This window comes from Mauremys reevesii, linkage group 1 (genome assembly GCF_016161935.1).
Source record: "Mauremys reevesii isolate NIE-2019 linkage group 1, ASM1616193v1, whole genome shotgun sequence".
In the NCBI taxonomy this organism is placed as follows: domain Eukaryota; kingdom Metazoa; phylum Chordata; order Testudines; family Geoemydidae; genus Mauremys; species Mauremys reevesii.
In genome coordinates this window covers 2,108,539-2,129,952 of record NC_052623.1, presented here as the reverse complement: position 1 = coordinate 2,129,952, position 21,414 = coordinate 2,108,539, and the positions used below count along the sequence as shown (strand labels likewise).

The 21,414-nt window shown below is 48.9% G+C and overlaps 1 protein-coding gene across 1 annotated transcript; it reads left to right on the top strand.

The window, feature by feature from the left end:
* The first annotated feature begins 10,848 nt into the window (after window positions 1-10,848).
* LOC120373593 lies at window positions 10,849-15,185 on the top strand. The gene is made up of 3 exons (XM_039492238.1): window positions 10,849-11,100; window positions 12,036-13,265; window positions 14,190-15,185. The coding sequence occupies exons 1-3, from the start codon at window positions 10,849-10,851 to the stop codon at window positions 15,183-15,185; spliced, it is 2,478 nt and encodes an 825-aa protein (XP_039348172.1).
* Window positions 15,186-21,414: the final 6,229 nt, after the last annotated feature.

Sequence of the window (21,414 nt, the reverse complement as noted above, 5' to 3'; positions counted from 1 at the left end):
TTCCGCCTCTAAGGCAAACCAAACCAGCCAGACAAAAAGGACTTTGGTCTCACCCCACTGGCTAACCACAAGTCACATGAGCAATTTCCTTAGACACTCCAGTCTCCCAGTATCACCACCAGTTCCACTTGTCCTGGCGATGAATGGTTATGAAAACCAACACCCCAATAAAAGAAAAAGCTTCTCTCGATCCCAAAGAATCAAGCCCTAGACCCAGGTCAATATACACATCAGATCTTACCCACAAATCACGCTCTTGCCAATCCTTTAGACCCATAACCTGGTCTTAGACACCTTAGATGATCCCCTTTACCTACGATTTGGTGCCACTACAGGACCTTGGTTGCAAACCGTGTTCTATAAAGTCCCAGTTTATATCAATAACGTCACACAAGGTCCCTGGGATGTTTAATGGCAGCACAGAGCAGAAAGGACTTCAGACCTATTCTCTATCCCATCATGTCCATGTTGCACTGGGTTTGTCAAGCAGGTGAGCTCCTCAGCAAGAGACGGTACCTGTGAATCCTGAGATGGAAGCATCTTCCCTGGAAATCCCTCTCAGGTAGCCATGTCACACACCACTCTCACCCCAGCATCTGCAGCAGCATTGCACGCCGAGAGCTGACGGGCGTGCACTGTTTATAATATAGCTCTGAGCAATCCCAGTGGGGTTCTCTCAACCTCTAGGGGAGAAGCAGCATCTGGATGTAAACAGTTTGCACACCAGCCTGTCTGGGTGTCTGTGCTCTTTATCCAGCTTTAGGAGTAAACAGTAATTAAGGGACCTTCCCAAAGGGAGTTGAGAACTCTGGGGATCTGTGCTGAGTCTGAGAAGAGTTGGCTGCTCTGTGCATTTGTGTATATTGAACAATTATAGTTTATTAGGGAAAAACAAAAACTAGAGATAATGCCTAGGTCTCCATAGGGTCTGATACACTGTAAATGCCCAGGTAGATTGTAGACAGGCAGATCTGGAGAAAGGTGACTGAAGGGAGACACGAACACTCTGCAGGTACATGGGGCTGTTGCAAAGGGATCAGAGATCAGTAATTCTCCTCCATAACTATCCTCATACTGTGCAGCACCGTTCAATGAAAGATCTTGAAAAGTCCTAGAAAAGCAAAGTCACTGTGAACATATCCCCATTATACAGATAGGCAAAATGAGGCACAGGGAGAAGTGACTTGGGCAAGGCCAAAGAGAATATAAGTGGCAGGATGACAGACAGAACCCAGGAGTCCTGACACCCGTTCTGTAATCATGGTCTCTGTCACACCAAGAGGGAAATGTACTCCTTCTCTGGGAGGGACTGTTCATTGGGTGCGATGCAGAGGAAAGGCTGGAGGAGGGACCCTGAGCCTTCGCCATCCTCTGAAGGTGAATCTGAGGTTTTCAGAACTAGCTTCAGTTTGTGAGCTCCCCACTCCTCTGAGGTGTGAATTCTGGGACTCCACTTCTGCTCCCACTCAGAGACCTGGCAACACATCTGTCATAAATATACAGCCAAGGGTAGCATAAAAACCCTCCGTACCTGTACCTGTGGGTGGAGTGTAGCCGGGGCTCTGGCCTGGGCACAGAGACCTTTCCCTCCCCCGAAAGCTTCCTTGGAACAAGGCGGAGGGGGGGTGGGGCTATAGGCAGGACAGAGACTGGATTAGTTTTTGTGTTGGATTTGTTCTCTCCTTCTCAGTTCATTTCCCCCCACTCTCTCCCAGGTGGAATTGAAGTTGAATGTTCCAGGCTGAGTCAGACTTTCCAGGAGTGGAAAACATAATCAACACTGGAAAACATAATCCCAACTATACATATACAATGATGAGGTCTAAATTAGCTGTTATCACTCAAGAAAGAGATCTTGGAGTCATTGTGGATAGTTCTCTGAAATCATCCACTCCATGTGCAGCGGCACTCCAAAAAGCAAACATAATGTTGGGAATCATTAAGAAAGGGATAGATAATAAGACAGAAAATATAGTGCCTCTGTATAAATCTGTATGAGGAGAGATTAATAAGACTGGGACTTTTCAGTTTGGAAAAGAGACATCTAAAGAGGGATATTATTGAGATTTATAAAGTGATGGCTGGTGTGGAGAAAGTAAATAAGGAAGTGTTATTGACTCCTTCTCATAATACAAGTGTAACCCTTCTGCCCCTCTGAGTTGGCAGCAACAAGGGCTGGGTTCAGTATCCAGGGGTTCCGTTTCAATACACAATGCAAAACCTGCTCGAGCCCCCACCCAGTGACCTGAGACAATTACATACCACCCCCCAGGGCACCTCTAAGAGTCAATACTTCCCCACTCGGAAGCACAGAATCTGAGAGTAGCAAAGTCCTTTTAATTAAGGAGGAAAACAATGCGGCATCACGTTGGAGAAATACCACAAACAGGATTATAACATAAACCATAAGCAAAAAAAAACCCACCTCCAAGTACGTTTGTCAATGTCTTTTCCCCTTAGGGTCTTAAGTCCAATCACCCCAAAGTCCAACAACCCAAAAGTCTCTGTCTCTGGTCAGTGCCGCCCCAGAGTTCAAAGTTTATCTGCAGAGTTTAACCCCACCCCAGCCTGGTGGAAATGGGGGGGGGCACACAGGGTGTTAAGAGGCACCTTATGTGGGCTGGGGCCGACTGCCCCACCTCTCCGTGGAGTTCTGCTGCAGCCTTCACCACGACCGGCTCCACTCCACCAGCTGAGTCACTCCAGCCATCCCCGCAAACCTCTCAACTCCGTTCACTGTTCCATGGGCTGCTCCAACACGCTGCAAACTGCTCCGCTCTGCCAGCCACTTGGTGATAGATCTTCAGGCTCCCCCACTAGTTAACACAGCACTCAGTGATCTCAGCTCAGTAAGCTTAGCTCTCTTAGTGATTTCAGCTTGTAGTGGGGAGCCCCAGTGCTGGGGCACCATTGGCCCAACATGAATTCAGCTCAGCAGCCTCTAGATGGACTCCTAATGCAATCAAAATTAGCTCTGCTCTTCAACAGTGGAGAGAGAAGAATGTGCAATTGGTGATCCAGGCCTTCAAAAGGGGCCCATACCATCAAGTACACACGCCAGTCCCCAACCTCTCTCAATTCACTGGGTTTTGTCACCAATGTCCCTTGTCTAGCAAGTGCTACTTAATTGATGTTGAGACATCTCTGTCATAAAGCAGTCTCATAGTTCCTCATTCACATAATCAGGATGACAACATTTTATTCCTCCTGCCCCAATAACAAAGAAATTGGGGATCCCAGAGCTGTCAAAATAACCATCCCAGGCTGCCGTGGGCTATGCTAGGTGGGGTGGGTGAGCCAATGCTAATACCTGAAATTCCTTTCCACACTCCCCATAATTCACCACCAGATGTCAGGGTAGAGCTCATCCTCACTCTGCTTACACAAGAACAAGGGCCACCAAATGAAATTAATAGGGAGTAGATTTAAAACAAACACAAGAAAGCATTTTTTTCACACAACACACTGTCAACCTCTGGAACTCCTTGCCAAAGGGTGTTGTGAAGGCCAATATTATAACGGGGTTCAAAAGGGAGCTAGATAGATTCATGAACGATAGGTCCATCAATGGCTATTAGCCAGGATGGGCAGGAATGGTGTCCCTAGCCTCTGACAGAAGCTGAGATTGGGTGACAGGCCATGGATCAGTTGATGATAACCTGTCTGTTCTTTCCCTTGGGGGCACCCGGCATTGGCCACTGCCAGAGGACAGGATACTGGGCTAGATGGACCTTTGGTCTGACCCAGTATGGCCATTCTTATGCTATTATGAGTGACCCGGCTTGAGGGCGCTTGGATTCCCATAGCTAACCTCTCCAGCCCTAGATCACCCCTGAGCATCCCTCCCCAGCTCCGTGTCTGCAGACGCAGGGGAGCAGGGAGAGTTAATGGTCCCACCGGCTCTGCCCATGCTGGGGGTCAGGACCTGCCGGGAGTCTGTGTGGAACTCGGGGGTGGGGGAGAATGAGCCTCCCAGAGAGGACAGCCCAAAGCCATGCAACGAGCACAGATGGGCCCGGCCCCACCCCATGCTCTGACTGCCCCAAGCTCAGGGAAAGCTCTGACCTGGTTCCAGACAGCCCAGTGCAGGCCCAGTCTGCCAGCTCCCCAACAGGCTGAGGGAGGGAGCCTGCCCTGTGGCCCTATGCTCCCCGTGAGATGCACTCAGCTGGGCTCCCAGGGCTGGTGCCAGTTTCACCCATGGCCCACCGGAACAGGTGTGAGCCACGAGCCATGGAACAGCTTCAGGCCTCAGAACAGCCATGAGCCACTGAATAAGTGTGGGACACAGAACCAACCCCCATGGAACAGCCACGAACCACGGAACAGGTGTGGGACATGGAACCACCACCCACAGAACAGTCACGAGCCACTGAACAGACACAGGACACAGAACAGCTGTGACCCATGGAACAGCAGTGAGCCCCCATGGAAGAGGTATGGGCCATGAGCCATGGAACAGGCACAAGCCACTGAACAGGCACGGAGTAACCCATGGAACCGCAGTGGAAGAGGCATGGACCATGAGCCATAGAACAGACATGGGCTGCGGAACAGCCACAAGCCTCTCAACAGGCACAAACCATGAGCCATGGGACAGTCACACGCCGTAGAACAGCCACAAGCCATGGAACAGGCATGAGTCAGGGAAAGACGCAAGCCATGGAACAGGCAGGGGCCATGAGACATGGAATAATAATAAAAATGGCCATATTTAAAAATTCACCATCACACCAGTGGTTTGAGAATTGACCTGCTAAAGCCAGGGTTGTGAGTTCAATCCCTGAGGGGGCCATTTGGGGATTGGTCTTGCTTTGAGCAGGGGGTTGGACTAGATGATCTCCTGAGGTTCCTTCCAACCCTAATAATCTATGATTCTATCTCCAGTTATTAAAGATGGTGCTACAGCTGTGTGACGGAGCTGTTCTGGCGGGACCCAACTGAGAGTGCCAAATCAGGACCAATTGCTCAAACAGGGCAGTCACAGCCCTAGGCTGGGGTTTTTCCACCTCTAAGGCAAACCAAACCAGCCAGACAAAAGGACTTTGGTCTCACCCCACTGGCTAACCACAAGTCACACAAGCAATTTCCTTAGACACTCCAGTCTCCCAGTATCACCACCAGTGCACTCGTCCTGGGGATGAATGGTTATGAAAACCAACACCCCAATAAAAGAAAAAGGTTCCCTCAATCCCAAAGGACCAAGCCCCAGACCCAGGTCAATATACACATCAGATCTTACCCACAAATCACGCTGTTGCCAATCCTTTAGAATCTAAATTCTAAAGGTTTATTTACAAAGGGAAAAAGGTAGAGAAGAGAGGTAGAATTGGTTAAATGGAATCAATTACATACAGTAATGGCAAAGTTCTTAGTTCAGGCTTGCAGCAGTGCTGGAGTAAACTGCAGGTTCAGATTAAGTCTCTGGAAAACATCCCCCACTGGGATGGGTCCTTCAGTCCTTTGTGCAGAGCTTCAGTTTGTAGCAAAGTCCCTCCAGAGGTCAGAAGCAGGATTGAAGACAAGATGGAGATGAGGCATTAGCCTTATATAGACTTTTCCAGGTGTAAGAATCCCTTTGTCTTCACTGTGGAAATTTACAGCAAAATGGAGCCTGGAGTCACATGGGCCAGTCCCTGCATACTTTGCTGAGTCACAAGGCGTGTCTGCCTTCTCTCCATGGGTCAATTGTGTAGCCGATGGCCTTTAATGGGCCATCAAGCCAACTATGCAGGGCTGACATCAGCTTGTCTGGGACACTTCCCAGAGGCAGAGCATAATACAAAATATAGACATTACAGAGCCAATACTTATAACTTCAACTACAAAATGATACACAGACATACAGACAGCATAATCATAACCAGCAACCCAGAACCTGGTCTTAGACACCTTATATGACCCCCTTTACTTAGGATTTGGTGCCACTACAGGACCTTGGTTGCAACCCATGTTCTATATGGTCCCCATTTATATCAATAACGCCACAAGCTGCAAGCCACATAGGGAAGGGGCATTGCCAGGGCTCTTGCAGAGGAAGCAGCTGGAACACTGGAGGACGGGAAGAGTAGATAAAAACCTGTTTTCCTCCAGGGAGCCTGCTCCTTGTACAAAGATAGGAGGAAAGGGGTCTTTAAAAGGGAGAGGTGGAGGTCCAGGAAATGGCTGTTTCCTCCAAGTGTCCCCAGCCAGCCCCCCAGCTTTGAACAACCTTAACTTGTGTTTGACTAAAGCATCTTCCAGAAAGGTGTCCAGGGCTAGATCCAGAAAGCACTCAGGGAAATACTGAACTTAGGCACCTCTGCCTTGCTCAAACCCGGCTCATCTCCTGCCTGACCCAGCGGGAGCCTAGGGCTCAGTCAGTAGCCTGCACAAAGCAACCTGCACAGCTAACGAGCTCCTCAGAGTCTTCACTCAGGCCTCCATTCTGGTGGGTTTCTCCAATGAGGTGTGCGCCCCCTCATCTCCTCAGCAGGGCTGATCTGTTTAGGGTTCTCAGACCACACCTCCTGGATGGGTCCTTGCAGATTGGGAATGTGTGTTTGCATGTGCATCCATGTGTTTACATGTGTGTGTGTGTGTGTACATATGTGTGTCTGTGTATCTCTGTCACTCACTCTCTCTCTTTCTCACACACACACACTGTCTCAGTGTCACATGCACACACATTCTCTCCCTTTCACAGTCATTTCCCAATACATACATGTGTTGTTGTTGTTCTTACTTCAAGCACGTGCACATCTACGCTCTGTAATTTTATTCTTCCCAAGTGATGTTATTTTAGGGTTTTGAGTGGTTGGTGCATTTCAAAATTTATTTCTCTCTTACGCTTAAATTTAATTCTTTGAGTAGTGAGTGATCCACTAGAGCACGCAGTCCCCTCCCTGGAGCACTGCTTTACCGCATTATATCCAAATCTGTGTTATATCAGGTGGTGTTAATGTAGAGGTGTCTGTATATATATATATATATATATATTTACCTTGCTGTTTCTACTGGTGGCGCACATCCACACATTTCCTTGATATTGGTGCAAATAACAAAATTCATTCTGCAAATGGCTAGGAAAAAAACAAGACAGAACATTGATTTTGTAGCCTTTTATTTTATTTAAAGTAAATTTTGTAATCTGGTGTTACTCCACTGTGACTTCGGCTCTGGTGACAGTTTCAGTCTTGCTTCAAATTTAGAGTCTCTAGGAACACGTAAAGACCAAAGGCAGTGACCACACATACATTCATCCGTACAAGGGCTAGGCTACTTGATAAGTTTTATTAAAATTACAATTACCCAAGCCTATAGCAATTCTATACACACCTCTGCACCAGTTACAAATCTAGTTCTATTCCCATCCTTAACAATAGTGTTAGGCTCTGATGGGTCTCTCAGAGCTCGATCATCAGTAGACAGGTGGTTCCTGCTGGAGTCTCCCATAGGGGCTGAATTTCCCACGCTGGGCATCCCCTTTTTATACTGGGATTCTGTCTATACCTACATTCTGCGCATGTCCCTAAAAGTGTCCACCCTCTTTTCTCTTATTGGTCTATGTGCCCTGTAAACTTAAGGGACCCCAATCTTCTATAGGTTGGATAAGTTCCCGTTATTCTCATTACAATTGAAGAACAACCCGTAATCTGTGATTAAGACACATGTCTGAGACAAGCGTGCTTTAACGGTGTTTTTATGATCTAATATTAAACTTCTGGGTAATTTTTTGCAATACTATCCCTTAGTGCCTCTTTTCCCATAATCTTAGGGCATCGGGTTTGTCATAAACAGATAGTTAAGGGTTAGGTCTCTTTTACCTGTAAAGGGTTAACAAGCTCAGTAACCTGACAAACACCTGACCAGAGGACCAATCAAGGGACAAGATCATTTCAAATCTCTGTGGAGGGAAGTCTTTGTCTGTGTTCTTTGTTCTCTTTTTGGATCTAAGAGAGACCAGACGTATTTCCAAGCTCTCCAAGTTCGCCTGAAGTATTTTCTACTATTCAGTATAGTGACTATTAGAAAGGCGAATTAGTCTTCTAATTAATTTCTGCATTTGCAATTGTGTGTTGCTGGAGAAATATCTTTATTGCTGTTTGCTGTTACTTTGATTATTCTGAGAAAGGAGGGGGGGGGAAAGCCTCTCCAGGTTTATAAGCTAGACCCTGTATATTTTTTTACCCTGGTATTACAGCAATAGTGTACTTTCTTTCTTTCTTTTAATAAAATCCTTTTCTTTTTAGAAACTGATTGATTTCTTCCCTTTTTTGGATTTTCAGGGGAAGGGGAGGGGGAAAAGTGAATCCCTCTTTGTTTTGATTCAAGGAGTTTGAATCAAGATCTCTCCCAAGGACTAGGGGAAGGGGAAGAAGGTGGGGGAATGGATTATTTCCCTTTGTGTTAAGATCCAAGGATGTTGGGATCTGTGTTTCCCAGGGAAAGTTTGGGGGAACCGGAGTGTGCTAGACACTGGAATCTCTAGTTGGTGACAGCTTTACCAGATCTAAACTAGGATTTTAGTTTAGAGGAGTCCATGCAGGTCCCCATCTTGTGGACGCTAAAGTTCAAAGTGGGGAATAAACCTATGACACGGTACTGTTAGAAAATAGGCAGGATAGAGGCCTGTGAGCAAGACACAGGCCCCCGAACATAAGTAAAACACAGGCCTTGGAACACAAGTAAGACACAGGCCTTGGAACACAAGTAAGACACAGGCCTTGGAACATAAGTAAGGAGAAAGGCCTGTGTCAGCTATTATCAGCTTACGCTTGGCCTGTGTTAGCTGACGCTTATCAGTCGGCCTACACTTGGCATAAAATGAATGCAGTTGTCTTCTTATGCTTGTAGCCAAAAGTATTTAGTATAATGGGTCAAAAGGGATATCTTATGTCTTCCTTACAATGATAAGTGTATCCGCCACAGCTGTACTCTTATCATGATAAATGTATCCGTGACAGTTCTATGTATCAAGTTCCTTTTTGATTGATATATGCATGCTATGTACTCCATTATTCCCTATAGGTACATTTACAGGGTCTATAGGTCAGCCAAATAATGTAAATAAGACGTCAACAAAGTTGTTTGTTGCTGGGTATAAAGATGGGCCGGTTTGGCCATAGGGTGTGTCTCTTTCTCTGGCACTAGCTGAGAGGAGCACCCACTCAGCTGACTGATCAATAAAGGGTGTGGTACTTGTCTTCCTGTCTCCGTGCCTCCTTGGTGTAATTAGGTAAGCTCCGGGGAGAAACGAGCCCTTTTGGCTAACAAATGGTGACTCCGCCGGGACTTCTCTCCCTGTAGGGGGCGCTGACCGGCGGTCGAGGACGACTCTGGAGAGTGGCCACCTCGAGCTGTTGGTTTGCTCGAGCTCCGAGTTGCCGCAATCGACCGGGACGGCTGTGCCCCCTCTATAGAGAACTCCAACCGACACGGAGACAAGACGGTACCAGAAGAGGGGAGTCCACCTGCCGGACGCAGCCTCTCCGGGCGTGGTAAGTGCGTTACCTCCTGGGTTTTGAGGAATAACGCCCCCGAAGTGCGGGTTGGACCTTGGGCCCCTAACAGGTTTTTGGTTCAGATACCTAGGTACAGTCACGGCTAATGAATAATTCTGTTAACTCCACTAGTTCGGGGGCCGTGCCGAACGACTATGGGAATGTGACTACTACGCTGTTGTGTTTGTTCTTGATAGGGGTGCTTTTGTTTATACTGTATTGGCATATTGGTAGCCGCACTTGCAATAACCTGGTCTAGGACTTAACCCGATCCCAGCCGCACCAAGACTTCCGCGAGGGGAATTCCCCCGTGACCGGAATATCTTGAACGCAAGGGGGGTCAGTCGAACCCGTGACCAGGTTGATTAAGAATATAGGTGTAATGGGGTCCGGACAAAGTATGTCTTCCCGGACACCCTTAGGATGCATGCTGGAAAATTGGCCGGCGTTTAGACGCCAGGCTGATTATGGGATGGTATTATCTAAAGATGATTTAGAGAAATTCTGTACTTTGGAATGGCCGATATTTGGGATGGAATGGCCCGCAGGGGGAACGATTAAGTTAGAAACTGTACAAGCTGTTCATAATACTGTCACTCGGGACGGGCATTGGGATCAGTACCCCTATATAGATATTTGGCAAGATCTTGTGGCCAATCCCCCCCCCCCATGGTTGCGGGAGTGTAGAGCGCAGGCTATCAGAGCCTTACTGGCCCGCGCTCCCGTCAAAAAGCCCTGTCCCCCTTATGATACCCCCCGTCCGCCAGCCGTGATTCCTTCTGCCCCTGACTCTATGCCCCCTCCTCCTTTGTATCCTGGTCTCCCAGCCCTGGCGGCCCCGACCAATGGTCCCTCTTCTCTGGAGAATGATGCCCCAGCTAGGGAGCCAAGGGACGATGAACCACCTAGCCCAGAATTCGGATCCTCTGACCAGGATGATGACCCGGTAGCTAGCCGTACCAGAATACAGAGGAAGGCTAAGGCTGACCTTAAGGATACTGAGGGGGAAGGGAGCTCAACATTTGTTGCCCCTTTTGGAAATGCTACTGCCCAAGGTAGATCAGTACACGAAATGCCCTTAAGGGAGACTGTAGTTCCTGGTGGTGAAGATGGTCGCAGTGTCCTAACTATGGTATATGTCCCCTTCACCACCAGCAATCTGTATAATTGGAAGCATCAGAATCCTCCGTTTTCGGAGGATCCTGCCCCACTGACTGCCGTATTTGAGACTTTGATCATAGCCCATAAGCCTACTTGGAGTGATATGAGGGTTGCCCTAAACACCCTCCTCACAGCAGAGGAGAGGCGTTTAGTCCTCTCCCAGGCCCGTAAGAAACTATCAGAAGAGGGAGTAACCAGTCCTCAAATGGCCATTCGGCTCCCTGATGCACCGCCCTCGTGGGGGCACAGTTCCGAGGAGGATCAGCGAAAGCATCATGAATATGCCATGGCCGTAGTTCAGGGAATGAAACGCTGTATCCGAAAAATCCCAAATTGGGCCAAATTGTATAATGTTAGACAGGAAAAGAATGAGAATCCAGCCGCTTTTTATGAGCGCCTGTGTAACACCTGTAAGAGATATACTGACCTTGATCCAGAGGATGACAATGGAAAGCGGGTATTGATTCCCCTCTTCATTGGACAGGATATCAGAAGGAAGTTGCAAAAATTGGACAGGGCATTGGGTAAAAATATAGAGGAATTGCTGGGGATTGCGATGAAGGTTTATGATCGCCGAGATGATAAGGAACAAAAGAAAGGGGCTCGCATGTTGGCGATGGCCCTACGGGAAGGGAATGAGGAAAAGGGGGGCAAAGCGAAGGGACGACCAGGATCGCTGGGCAGGGGAACGTGCCTCCGGTTGGGTCAGAATCAGTGTGCATACTGTAAGGAGGAGGGACACTGGAAAAATGACTGCCCCTGGCGACGTGCTAAGGGAGAAGGACGCAAGGATAAAACTTCACCCGTGCCCGTTTTCTACAGTGGCACGGGGGAAGGATCCACCCTATAGGGAGGCCGGGGGACCCAACGGCCCCTCCTGGCAGCACAACCCGCCAGTCTGGATCCCACGGTGAAAATTAAGGTAGAGGGCCGTCCAATTAAAGCCCTTATTGATACAGGGGCTACTCTTAGTTTACTTCCCCTCAATATGGCACCACAAGCTAGAGCCCAAGGGTGCGTCACGGTCCAAGGGATAGAGGGGCAACACATCATATTGAAGAAAACCCTTCCCCTCCTAGTGAAAGTAGGGGACCACCAAATTTCCCATCAATTTGTTTGTAGCCCGTCCTGTCCCATTGCGCTGCTAAGACGAGATCTCCTCACTAAATTACAGGCGGAGATCTCGTTCGATAATGGGACTATGGAGGTTAGGCTCCCGAAACAGCAAGTTTCTAATTATCAAATGGCCCTACTAAATGCTGCTACAAAACCCCCCTGCCATGCAAAGAGGGTAGGGAGGATCACCTGCCGGGAATTAATACCAAAGTCTGGGCTGAGGAGGGAGGCCATGCCCGAGCTAGGAACGCCTCACCAGTGCATATCACCCTTAAGGAAGGGAGTTGCCCAGTCCGAATTCGACAATATCCCCTTAAGTTGACCACTCGAATCGGGTTAAAACCTTTGATTCAAAAGTTTGTACAATGCGGGTGGCTAAGGGAAGGCACCTCCCCATACAATACTCCAATAATGGGAGTGCCTAAACCCAATGGACAATACCGGCTAGTGCAGGATTTAAGGCAGGTTAATAAGCTGATAGAAGCGCCCTATCCAGTGGTCCCGAACCCTCATACAATTTTAGGACAAGTACCGAAGAACCATGGCTGGTTCTCAGTTATAGATTTAAAAGATGCCTTCTTTTCCATCCCCCTTGATCTGGAGTCTCAGAAGTTGTTTGCCTTTGAGTGGGAGGACCCCGACACCCACTACAAAGCCCAATACCTCTGGACCGTTGTCCCGCAGGGTCTTACCTGTGCACCTGAAAATTTTGGTAGCCAGCTACGAAGGGACCTTGCCCCATTCTTAGCTCGCCACCCTGCGTGCAACATAGTCCAGTACTGTGATGATTTACTTTTAAGTACTGAAACAGAACAGTCCTGTAAAGAGCAAACTGTAGAACTGCTTAACTTTCTGGGAGCGCAGGGGTACAAAGTTTCTAGAGAGAAAGCACAATTGGTCAAACAACAGGTTACTTTTCTTGGATATCATCTCTGTCAGGGAAGTCGCCGCTTGGGTAGCGATAGGATTCAGGCTATACTCGACAGCCCTCAGCCCCGGAATCCTAGAGAATTAAGAGCCTTCCTGGGACTGACCGGCTTCTGCCGGCTTTGGATCCCTGACTACGGGGGAAAAGCCAGACCACTTTATGAAGCTCTAACTAAAGAAGGTCTGTTGCACTGGAGATGGACCAAGGAAAAAGAAAAAGCATTTCAAGAGCTTAAAAAGGCCTTGGTTCAACCCCCTGCTCTGGCTCTCCCAGATCCTCGGAAGCCATTCACCCTATATGTTCATGAAAGAGCAGGGGTAGCGTCTGGGGTCCTCTGTCAAAAGTCAGGACCGACCTGGAGACCCATCGGTTATTATTCCCGAGTCTTAGATCCAGTTGCCAGGGGCTGGCCAGCTTGCTTGCAAGCTGTTGCAGCAACCGCTCTCCTTGTACAGGAAGCCGAAAAGTTAACCCTGGGTGGAGACACTGAGGTCGTGGTACCTCACGGGGTGCCCCAGATACTAGGGACAGGGGCCGGGGACAGACATCTGAACCCTAGTCGGCACACTAAATATGAGGTGGGACTCCTATTAGCCCCCAACTTAACCTTTAAAACAGTTAGTTCTCTCAATCCGGCTACCTTACTGCCTGATCCCCAGGTCCCCTGTGTTACTGGTCCGACCCATGACTGTATCGAAGTCCTACAACAAGAAACTAAACCCCGTCCCGATCTTTCAGATTTGCCTTGGCCCAACCCTGATATCAAAGCATATGTTGATGGTTCTAGTTATGTGCTAGATGGGAAGCGATATACGGGGGCAGCTGTGGTGATTAAAAACACAGAGGTGGTGCATGAATTTAAACTCAGCCCCTCTTTATCTGCCCAAGCAGCAGAATTAGTGGCTCTCATCGAGGCTTTTCGATTGGGAGCTGGGAAAACCATCAATCTATATACTGACAGTTGTTATGTGTATATGGTAGTACATGCTCACGGGACCTTCTGGAAGGAAAGGGGCTTCATTACAGCTTCAGGCCAAAGAATTGCTCATGGAACCCTTATCAAATCGTTACTTGAAGCCCTGATGCTTCCCCTACGGGTCGCTGTAATTCATGTCCGTGCACATGGGAGGGCCCCAGAAGCTGAGCAACGCAAGTACAATCGATTGGCTGATTTGGCTGCGAAAGAAGCAGCACGCAGGGGAGCTGCATGGCTTCTTTTAGTTCAAGATACTGAGGCTAGAACCCCTACTCCTCACTATACAGCAGAAGAGGTGTCCCACACCCGAGCTGCAGGGGCTCAGCAGGCCGCCTCTGGGTGGTGGAAATTACCTGGGGGAGAGATATTCGTACCCCGCCCGGTGCTCCAAGAGATTCTTCAATCCCTACATAGGGAGGGACACCTGGGATCAGGAGCAATGGTCGATTTGGCTGCCCGGTCCCTTAGAGCAGTGGGTATGCATATGGAAGCCCAGAGAGTTGTCAATAATTGCTCTGTTTGTCAGCGCACAAACCAAAAAGGATCTGGCCCCCCTGTCCCAATGGGAGGCCGGCCCTGGGCTGCCTACCCCTTCCAAAGGTGGCAAGTGGACTTTGCTGAAGTGCCTCCTTGCCGAGGCTACAAATACTTGCTTGTTTTTGTAGACCAACTCACTGGGTGGGTGGAGTGTTTCCCCACCCGACATTGTCAGGCTTGGGCGGTTACCAAGGCCCTGCTACACGAAATACTTCCCAGGTTCCACCTCCCCGAAGTAATTGAGTCAGACCGGGGAAGTCATTTCATCTCCCAAGTGGTTCAACAGGTGGCACAGGCCCTCGGTATCCAATGGAAATTGCATACGCCCTGGAGGCCACAAAGTTCAGGTCAAGTAGAGAGGATGAATAGGACCCTCAAGGATACTCTAACTAAACTCTGCATGGAGTCCGGTTTAAAGTGGCCTGATGCCCTACCACTTGCTCTTACCCGCATTCGAAGGGCCCCACGCAAGGGTCTGAGACTTTCGCCCTTTGAATTTGTTTTCGGGTTCCCTCCCCGAGTACTCATCCCCGGGTTTCGGGAGGATGTAAACTGGGAGGTAGGGAACGACTCCTTGTGGAAGAAGGTCTCTGCGCTGCAATCTGTCTTGTTTCAGCTACACCGATATGCAGCGCCCTTCCAGGCTCTTCCCTTGGATCGACCTGTGCATTCGTTCCAGATCGATGACCGGGTCCTTATTAAGAAGTGGAAGCGAGATCCTCTCACATCACGGTGGGAAGGCCCATATACTGTTTCGCTCATCAGCCAAGCCGCCGTTAAGGTTCTTGGGAACGACAAGTGGACCCACTACACACAAGTTAAACGATTCGCAAGTTCGGATCCAGAGGACGAATCAACCGAAGAGGACAACAGCCCTCTGCTCGCCCCGGCTCCAGACGCCCGGGGTGACACAGGTGAAGACTCCAACTGGGAGTATCAAGGACTAGAGGGCCTAAAGGGACTTTTCAAAAGGAGGAAACAATGAAGTTGTTCCTTCTGTTTCTGTTTTATATATTCAATTGTTCTTATAGTTGGGAAAACAGGTTTTTACAGTTAGGGGAAATAATAGCATGTTCCTTTAACCTCTTGTCCTGGGGATATGATTGCTATCATCATCCTGGCTGTCACACATATGATTGTTCCAAGTATCGAGGACGATGGAACCATACCCATGTAAAATTAACCGATAACAGCTGGGTAAGATGCTCCTACCAACATCATACTGGTGATGGTTGTAAGGCAGTGGGACTAGATGGGTTCTTTGATTCCCTCTTTTTGGCCTGTCAACGAGACAATACCACTAGTAAAAAGCATGTAATACCGTGGTATCAATGGGCATGGCAACACCCTAATGGAACCCGAGTAACCCATTTTAGACATTTCTGGTCTAATACTGACAGGCCCAGGTCTGGTTGTAAGTGTGTTTGGAAAGCAGGAGCTGGAGCATGGAAATGTGAATACTGTGCTCCTGATGGGGTACCGTCCTCAGTGATGGGTCGGCCCTTCGGAGGACCCTTAGGAACAGGCAACCACATATACTATGAAAGGCCTTTAGACCCTGATACCTGGGATGGCCCCTTTGCTAATGGGACCTGGGCCCTAAAGGGCCATTATTGGATCTGTGGATCCTAAGCCTACCGTAGATTGCCACCCAATTGGTCGGGGATCTGCTATGTGGGATATATCAGGCCCCTGTTCTTTCTCCTGCCCGAAGACCAGGGAAATACACTAGGAATTAGAGTGTATGATGATCTCATTAGAGAAAAGCGGTTTGTGGACTCCACTCTAACTGCCGGGAGTTCCCAGGCCTGGGGAGCTCAGGAATGGCCCCCAGAACGAATCATCAAACATTACGGACCTGCCACCTGGAACCCTAATGAACTCGTAACAGGGGCCAGAGAGCCAATCTATAATCTAACCCGCATTATTAGGCTGCAAGCTATTTTGGAAATATTAACCAACCAAACAGCTGCAGCACTAGATCTGCTGGCAGATCAGTCAACCCAAATGCGGAATGCTATCCTCCAACACCATATAGCCCTCGATTAACTGCTGGCAGAAGAAGGAGGACTCTGTGCAAAGCTCAATGAGTCTAACTGCTGCCTGCAAATAGATGATAATGGGCAAACGGTGAAGCAGTTAACAAAAGAAATGAGAAAACTAGCCCATGTCCCAGTCCAAACCTGGGGGGGATGGGACACAGATTGGTTTACGTCCTGGTTGCCGCAATGGGGATGGCTACGTAAAGGTTTTCGGCTTTTTATACTCTTTCTAACCACCCTTGTAACCTTCGCCTGTTTTGCTCCCTGCCTGGTCGCTGTGGTCCGACAACTAGCTACTCATGTCACCTATCAACAGATAATGACCTTATACCGGCCTGAAGATCGGCCATCGGAGACTGAAGAGTGGGGGACTTTAAACTCTTAAAATGCTTTTAAGGGGGGAGTTGTTAGAAAATAGGTAGGATAGAGGCCTGTGAGCAAGACACAGGCCTCCGAACATAAGTAAAACACAGGCCTTGGAACACAAGTAAGATACAGGCCTTGGAACATAAGTAAGGAGAAAGGCCTGTGTCAGCTATTATCAGCTTACGCTTGGCCTGTGTTAGCTGACGCTTATCAGTCGGCCTACGCTTGGCATAAAATGTATGCAGCTGTCTTCTTATGCTTGTAGCCAAAAGTATTTAGTATAATGGGTCAAAAGGGATATCTTATTTCTTCCTTACAATGATAAGTGTATCAGCCACAGCTGTACCCTTATCATGATAAATGTATCCGTGACAGTTCTATGTATCAAGTTCCTTTTTGATTGATATATGCATGCTATGTACTCCATTATTCCCTATAGGTAAATTTACAGGGTCTATAGGTCAGCCAAATAACGTAAATAAGATGTCAACAAAGTTGTTTGTTGCTGGGTATAAAGATGGGCCGGTTTGGCCATAGGGTGTGTCTCTTTCTCTGGCACTAGCCGAGAGGAGCACCCACTCAGCTGACTGATCAATAAAGGGTGTGGTACTTGTCTTCCTGTCTCCGTGCTTCCTTGGTGTAATTAGGTAAGCTCCGGGGGGAAACGAGCCCTTTTGGCTAACAGTAGGCAGTGGTGGGATGTTGAGAGCTATTCTCTCCCTCTAGAGCAGGGAAGCAGTCTGAGAAGAGCGGGGAGGAGGGGGCCAGAGGAATTGTTAGAAGCAGTTTTCCAGCTGGGCTAAGCTGGAGATAATAGGTTTTTCTAACAAGCTTTGTTAGCAAGAGATTCCCACTGAGAGAGCATTAGCAATTGCTAGAAACAGGACAAACCAGGGTTTTTTTGGTCTTTTCTCAGACAGCAAACACAGCTAGCACCACATTTGCAAATGAAAAGTTTGTTTTCTTTTTATTCAGTCGGGAGTAGAAAGGGGTAGGAACTTGTAATCCAAGCAACTGACTGCAGAGGGGTGTGGCCAGCACCAGAAGGCACATAAACATGAGTACCAGAGAAACAGTTGAGAAACTCCAACTGGCTAGGATGCAAGCAGCAAAAAAAGATAAAGAACATCAAAGACAGATGGAACTAATTAAAGCAGAAATGGCCAGAGCAGAGGTTGACCACAAGAGAGAGATGGAGAAACAACAAGCCAAAGAGGCTGACCACAGGAGACAAATGGAGTTAAAAGAGAAAGAACTAGAAATCCAGAAGCAGGCTCTGGAATTAGAAAAGGCTAAGCAGAATGTTCCAGCCAATCCTAACAGCCCTTCTCCAGGCACTGTTTCCCATCCCAGGAAATTTCCCACCTACAAGGCAGGTGATGATACTGAGGCCTTCTTGGAAAATTTTGAAAGGACCTGCCATGGGTACAGCATCCCTGAAGACCAGTACATGATAGAGCTGAGGCCACTGCTCAGTGGACCCTTAGTGGAAGTGGCAGCTGAAATGCCTAAGGAAAACATGAACAATTATAAACTGTTTCAAACAAAGGCCAGAATCAGGATGGGGCTAACACCTGAACATGCCCATCGGCGGATCAGAGCCCTAAAGTGGAAACCAGATGTGTCATTCTGCAGACACGCCTACTACATTAGAAAGAATTGGGATGCATGGATGTCAGGACTAAACATTCAATCTCTAGAAGACCTGGCCCACCTGATGCAAATGGAACAGTTCTTAGATGGTGTTCCTGAGCAAATAGAACGGTACATCCTGGATAGAGAGCCCAAAGATGTAACAGAGGCAGGGGAGATTGGAGGCAGATGGGTGGACTTAGCAGAAAAGAAACAAGCTACTATCAAGGAGAGTGAATATAACAAGGGGCAAGCTGACAATAAACCCTACCACCGGGGGCCACTCAAGACCCCAGCTACAACCCAAGGAAAGCCTCAGACTACCTCCAGCAACCCACCTCGGCCCAGTGACCTGTCAGCTGGGCGATGTTTTAAATGTAATGAACTGGGACACATAAAGGCCAACTGCCCCAAGAACCCCAATCGAGTACAGTCCCTTACACCATCATCACGCCAAGGATCCCCAGGCCCAGATATCTCTCAAATACCCCCGGAGTGCAGGGAAACCTTGAGAGTGGGCGGGAAGGAGATTACCGCATGGAGAGACACCGGGGCACACGTGTCAGTTATCCACCAGTCCTTAGTGGGCCCAAAATTCATCAACCCAGAGGTCAAAATCAAAATTTCTCCATTCATATCAAAATCTGTAACCTTACCTACAGCTGAATTGCCTGTCCAGTACAAGGGCTGGTCAGGAAAGTGGACTTTTGCTGTCTATGACAATTCTTCCATCCCCATGCTACTGGGGGAAGACTTGGCTAATCATGTGAAGCTGGCCAAGAGGGGGGGAGTGGTCACCCGCAGCCAGGCCAAACAAACTTCCACTCCCATCCCTGTTCCTGAGCCATCCACCAGGGCCCCGTCTGTGTTACCAGAGACCCAGACAGAGGTGGTGAAACCGGATCCCATGCCAACAACTACAACAGCCATAGTACCTCCAGTCCCAGACCCGGAACTGGAAGATCAACCAGCGGCAGAACCATTGCCAGCACTGACGTCAGCGCTTGCAAACCCGTCTCCAACCCCATTGCCAGAGGGCGCCAGCGGGCCTGAACTGGCAGAAGCAGCAGACAACCCTACCCAAGAGGCTCAGCCAGAGCCTGAAATATCACCTAGTGCACCAGAGGAGAGCGGTCCACAGTCAACGGAAACAACCTCATCACCTACATCGCCTCCAGAGGGACCAAGCCCAAGTCCCCAGTCTAAGGAGGAACTGGTGTCTCCAGCCTCAAGAGAACAGTTCCAGGTAATAATAATAAATAATTTTTTTTTGCCAGGGTAGGTTGGCCCTCCGACATTCTTACAGATTCGGGAACAAATTTCCTGTCAGGGGCCATGAAAGACCTGTGGGAAGCTCATGGGGTGAATCACTTGGTTGCCACCCCGTACCACCACCAAACCAATGGCCTGGTGGAAAGGTTTAATGGAACTTTGGGGCCATGATATGTAAATTTGTGAATGAACACTCCAGTGATTGGGATCTAGTGTTGCAGCAGTTGCTGTTTGCCTACAGGGCTGTACCACATCCCAGTTTAGGGTTCTCACCATTCGAGCTTGTGTATGGCCATGAGGTTATGGGGCCATTACAGTTGGTGAAACAGCAATGGGAGGGGTTTACACCTTCTCCAGGAACTAACTTTCTGGACTTTGTAAGCAACCTACAAAGCACCCTCCGGCACTCTTTAGCCCTTGCTAGAGAAAACCTAAAGGATGCTCAAGCAGAGCAAAAGGCCTGGTATGATAGACATACCAGAGAGCGTTCCTTCAAGGTAGGAGACCAGGCTATGGTCTTGAAGGCACAACAGGCCCATAAGATGGAAGCATCATGGGAAGGACCATTCACGGTCCAAGAGCGCCTGGGAGCTGTTAACTACCTCATAGCATTTCCTAATTCTTCCTTAAAGCTTAAGGTGTACCATGTTAACTCTTTAAAGCCCTTTTATTCCAGAGAATTACAGGTTTGTCAGTTTACAGCCTGTAGCGGGGTGACTACCCACTCCGGCCCTTTGGGGCTTTTAAACAGCCCTGGGAAGGGGCTTTTTGGCTGGGCTGATTGGGGAAGTGGCTGCAGCTGGAGGCCACGCCCCAAACTGAACAGGGCTTATAAGAGGCAGGGAAGCCAGGAGCAGTCAGTCTCTCTCTGCTTCCAGAGGGAGATGGGCCTGGATGCTTAGAGAGTGAAAAGGTACCTAGGGTGAAGCAGGGCTGGGGAAGGGCTGAGGAGCTAGGGAAGCTCCAGCCTGGAAAGCCCCAGGCTGCGGCCTAGGAAAGGGCAAGAGGTACTGGGGGTTGCAAGGGAAAACCCAGGAGTAGGTAAAGCAGCAGGTCCAAACCCCTTTTGCCTGTGATGAGTGGGCCAATGCTGCAGTCTGCCCCAGGGTGTGGGGCTAGACCATGACTGTCAGTGGCCACTACTGAGGCAAAGTGGGGATTGGAAGGGTGGGGGCTCCCCTGGGAGGAGGAGACCCAGTTATAGTTAAAGGGGCACCGGGTCCAGGGAGGGACACGGGGCCGAGAGCAAAGCAGGTGGATCACCAGCCTGCAGGGGGCGCTCCGGACTGGAAGAAGAGCTAATTCCCGGAGTAACCAGTAGGAGGCGCCGCAGGGGTGAGTACCACCGTGTTACACAGCCCAGGGAGCAGATGATGCTGAGTGGCCTGAAGGTGTTTACTACGAAGGGAAAAATAATGGTGGTGTGGAAGAGGCGACTCTCTCCACAACCCTGGAACGTCTACAGTGGCAACAGATCAAGGAGCTGTGCACTCGTTTCGGCCCTTTGTTCTCAGACACCCCAGGACGGACTGAACGAACATACCACACCATTAACACAGGTAATGCTCACCCAATTAGAACCCCACCCTACCGGGTGTCACCTCATGCCCAAGTTCCTATTGAACGGGAGATCCAAAACATGCTAGAGATGGGTATCATCCGCTCCTCTAACAGTGCATGGGCATCTCCAGTGGTTCTAGTTCCCAAACCAGATGGGGAAATACGCTTTTGCGTGGACTACCGTAAGCTGAATGCGGTAACTCGCCCTGACAACTACCCAATGCCATGCACCAATGAGCTATTGGAGAAACTGGGACGTGCCCAGTTCATCTCTACCTTAGATTTAACCAAGGGGTAAAATCCGCCAAAAGAAAAGTCAGCCTTCATCACCCATGCAGGGGT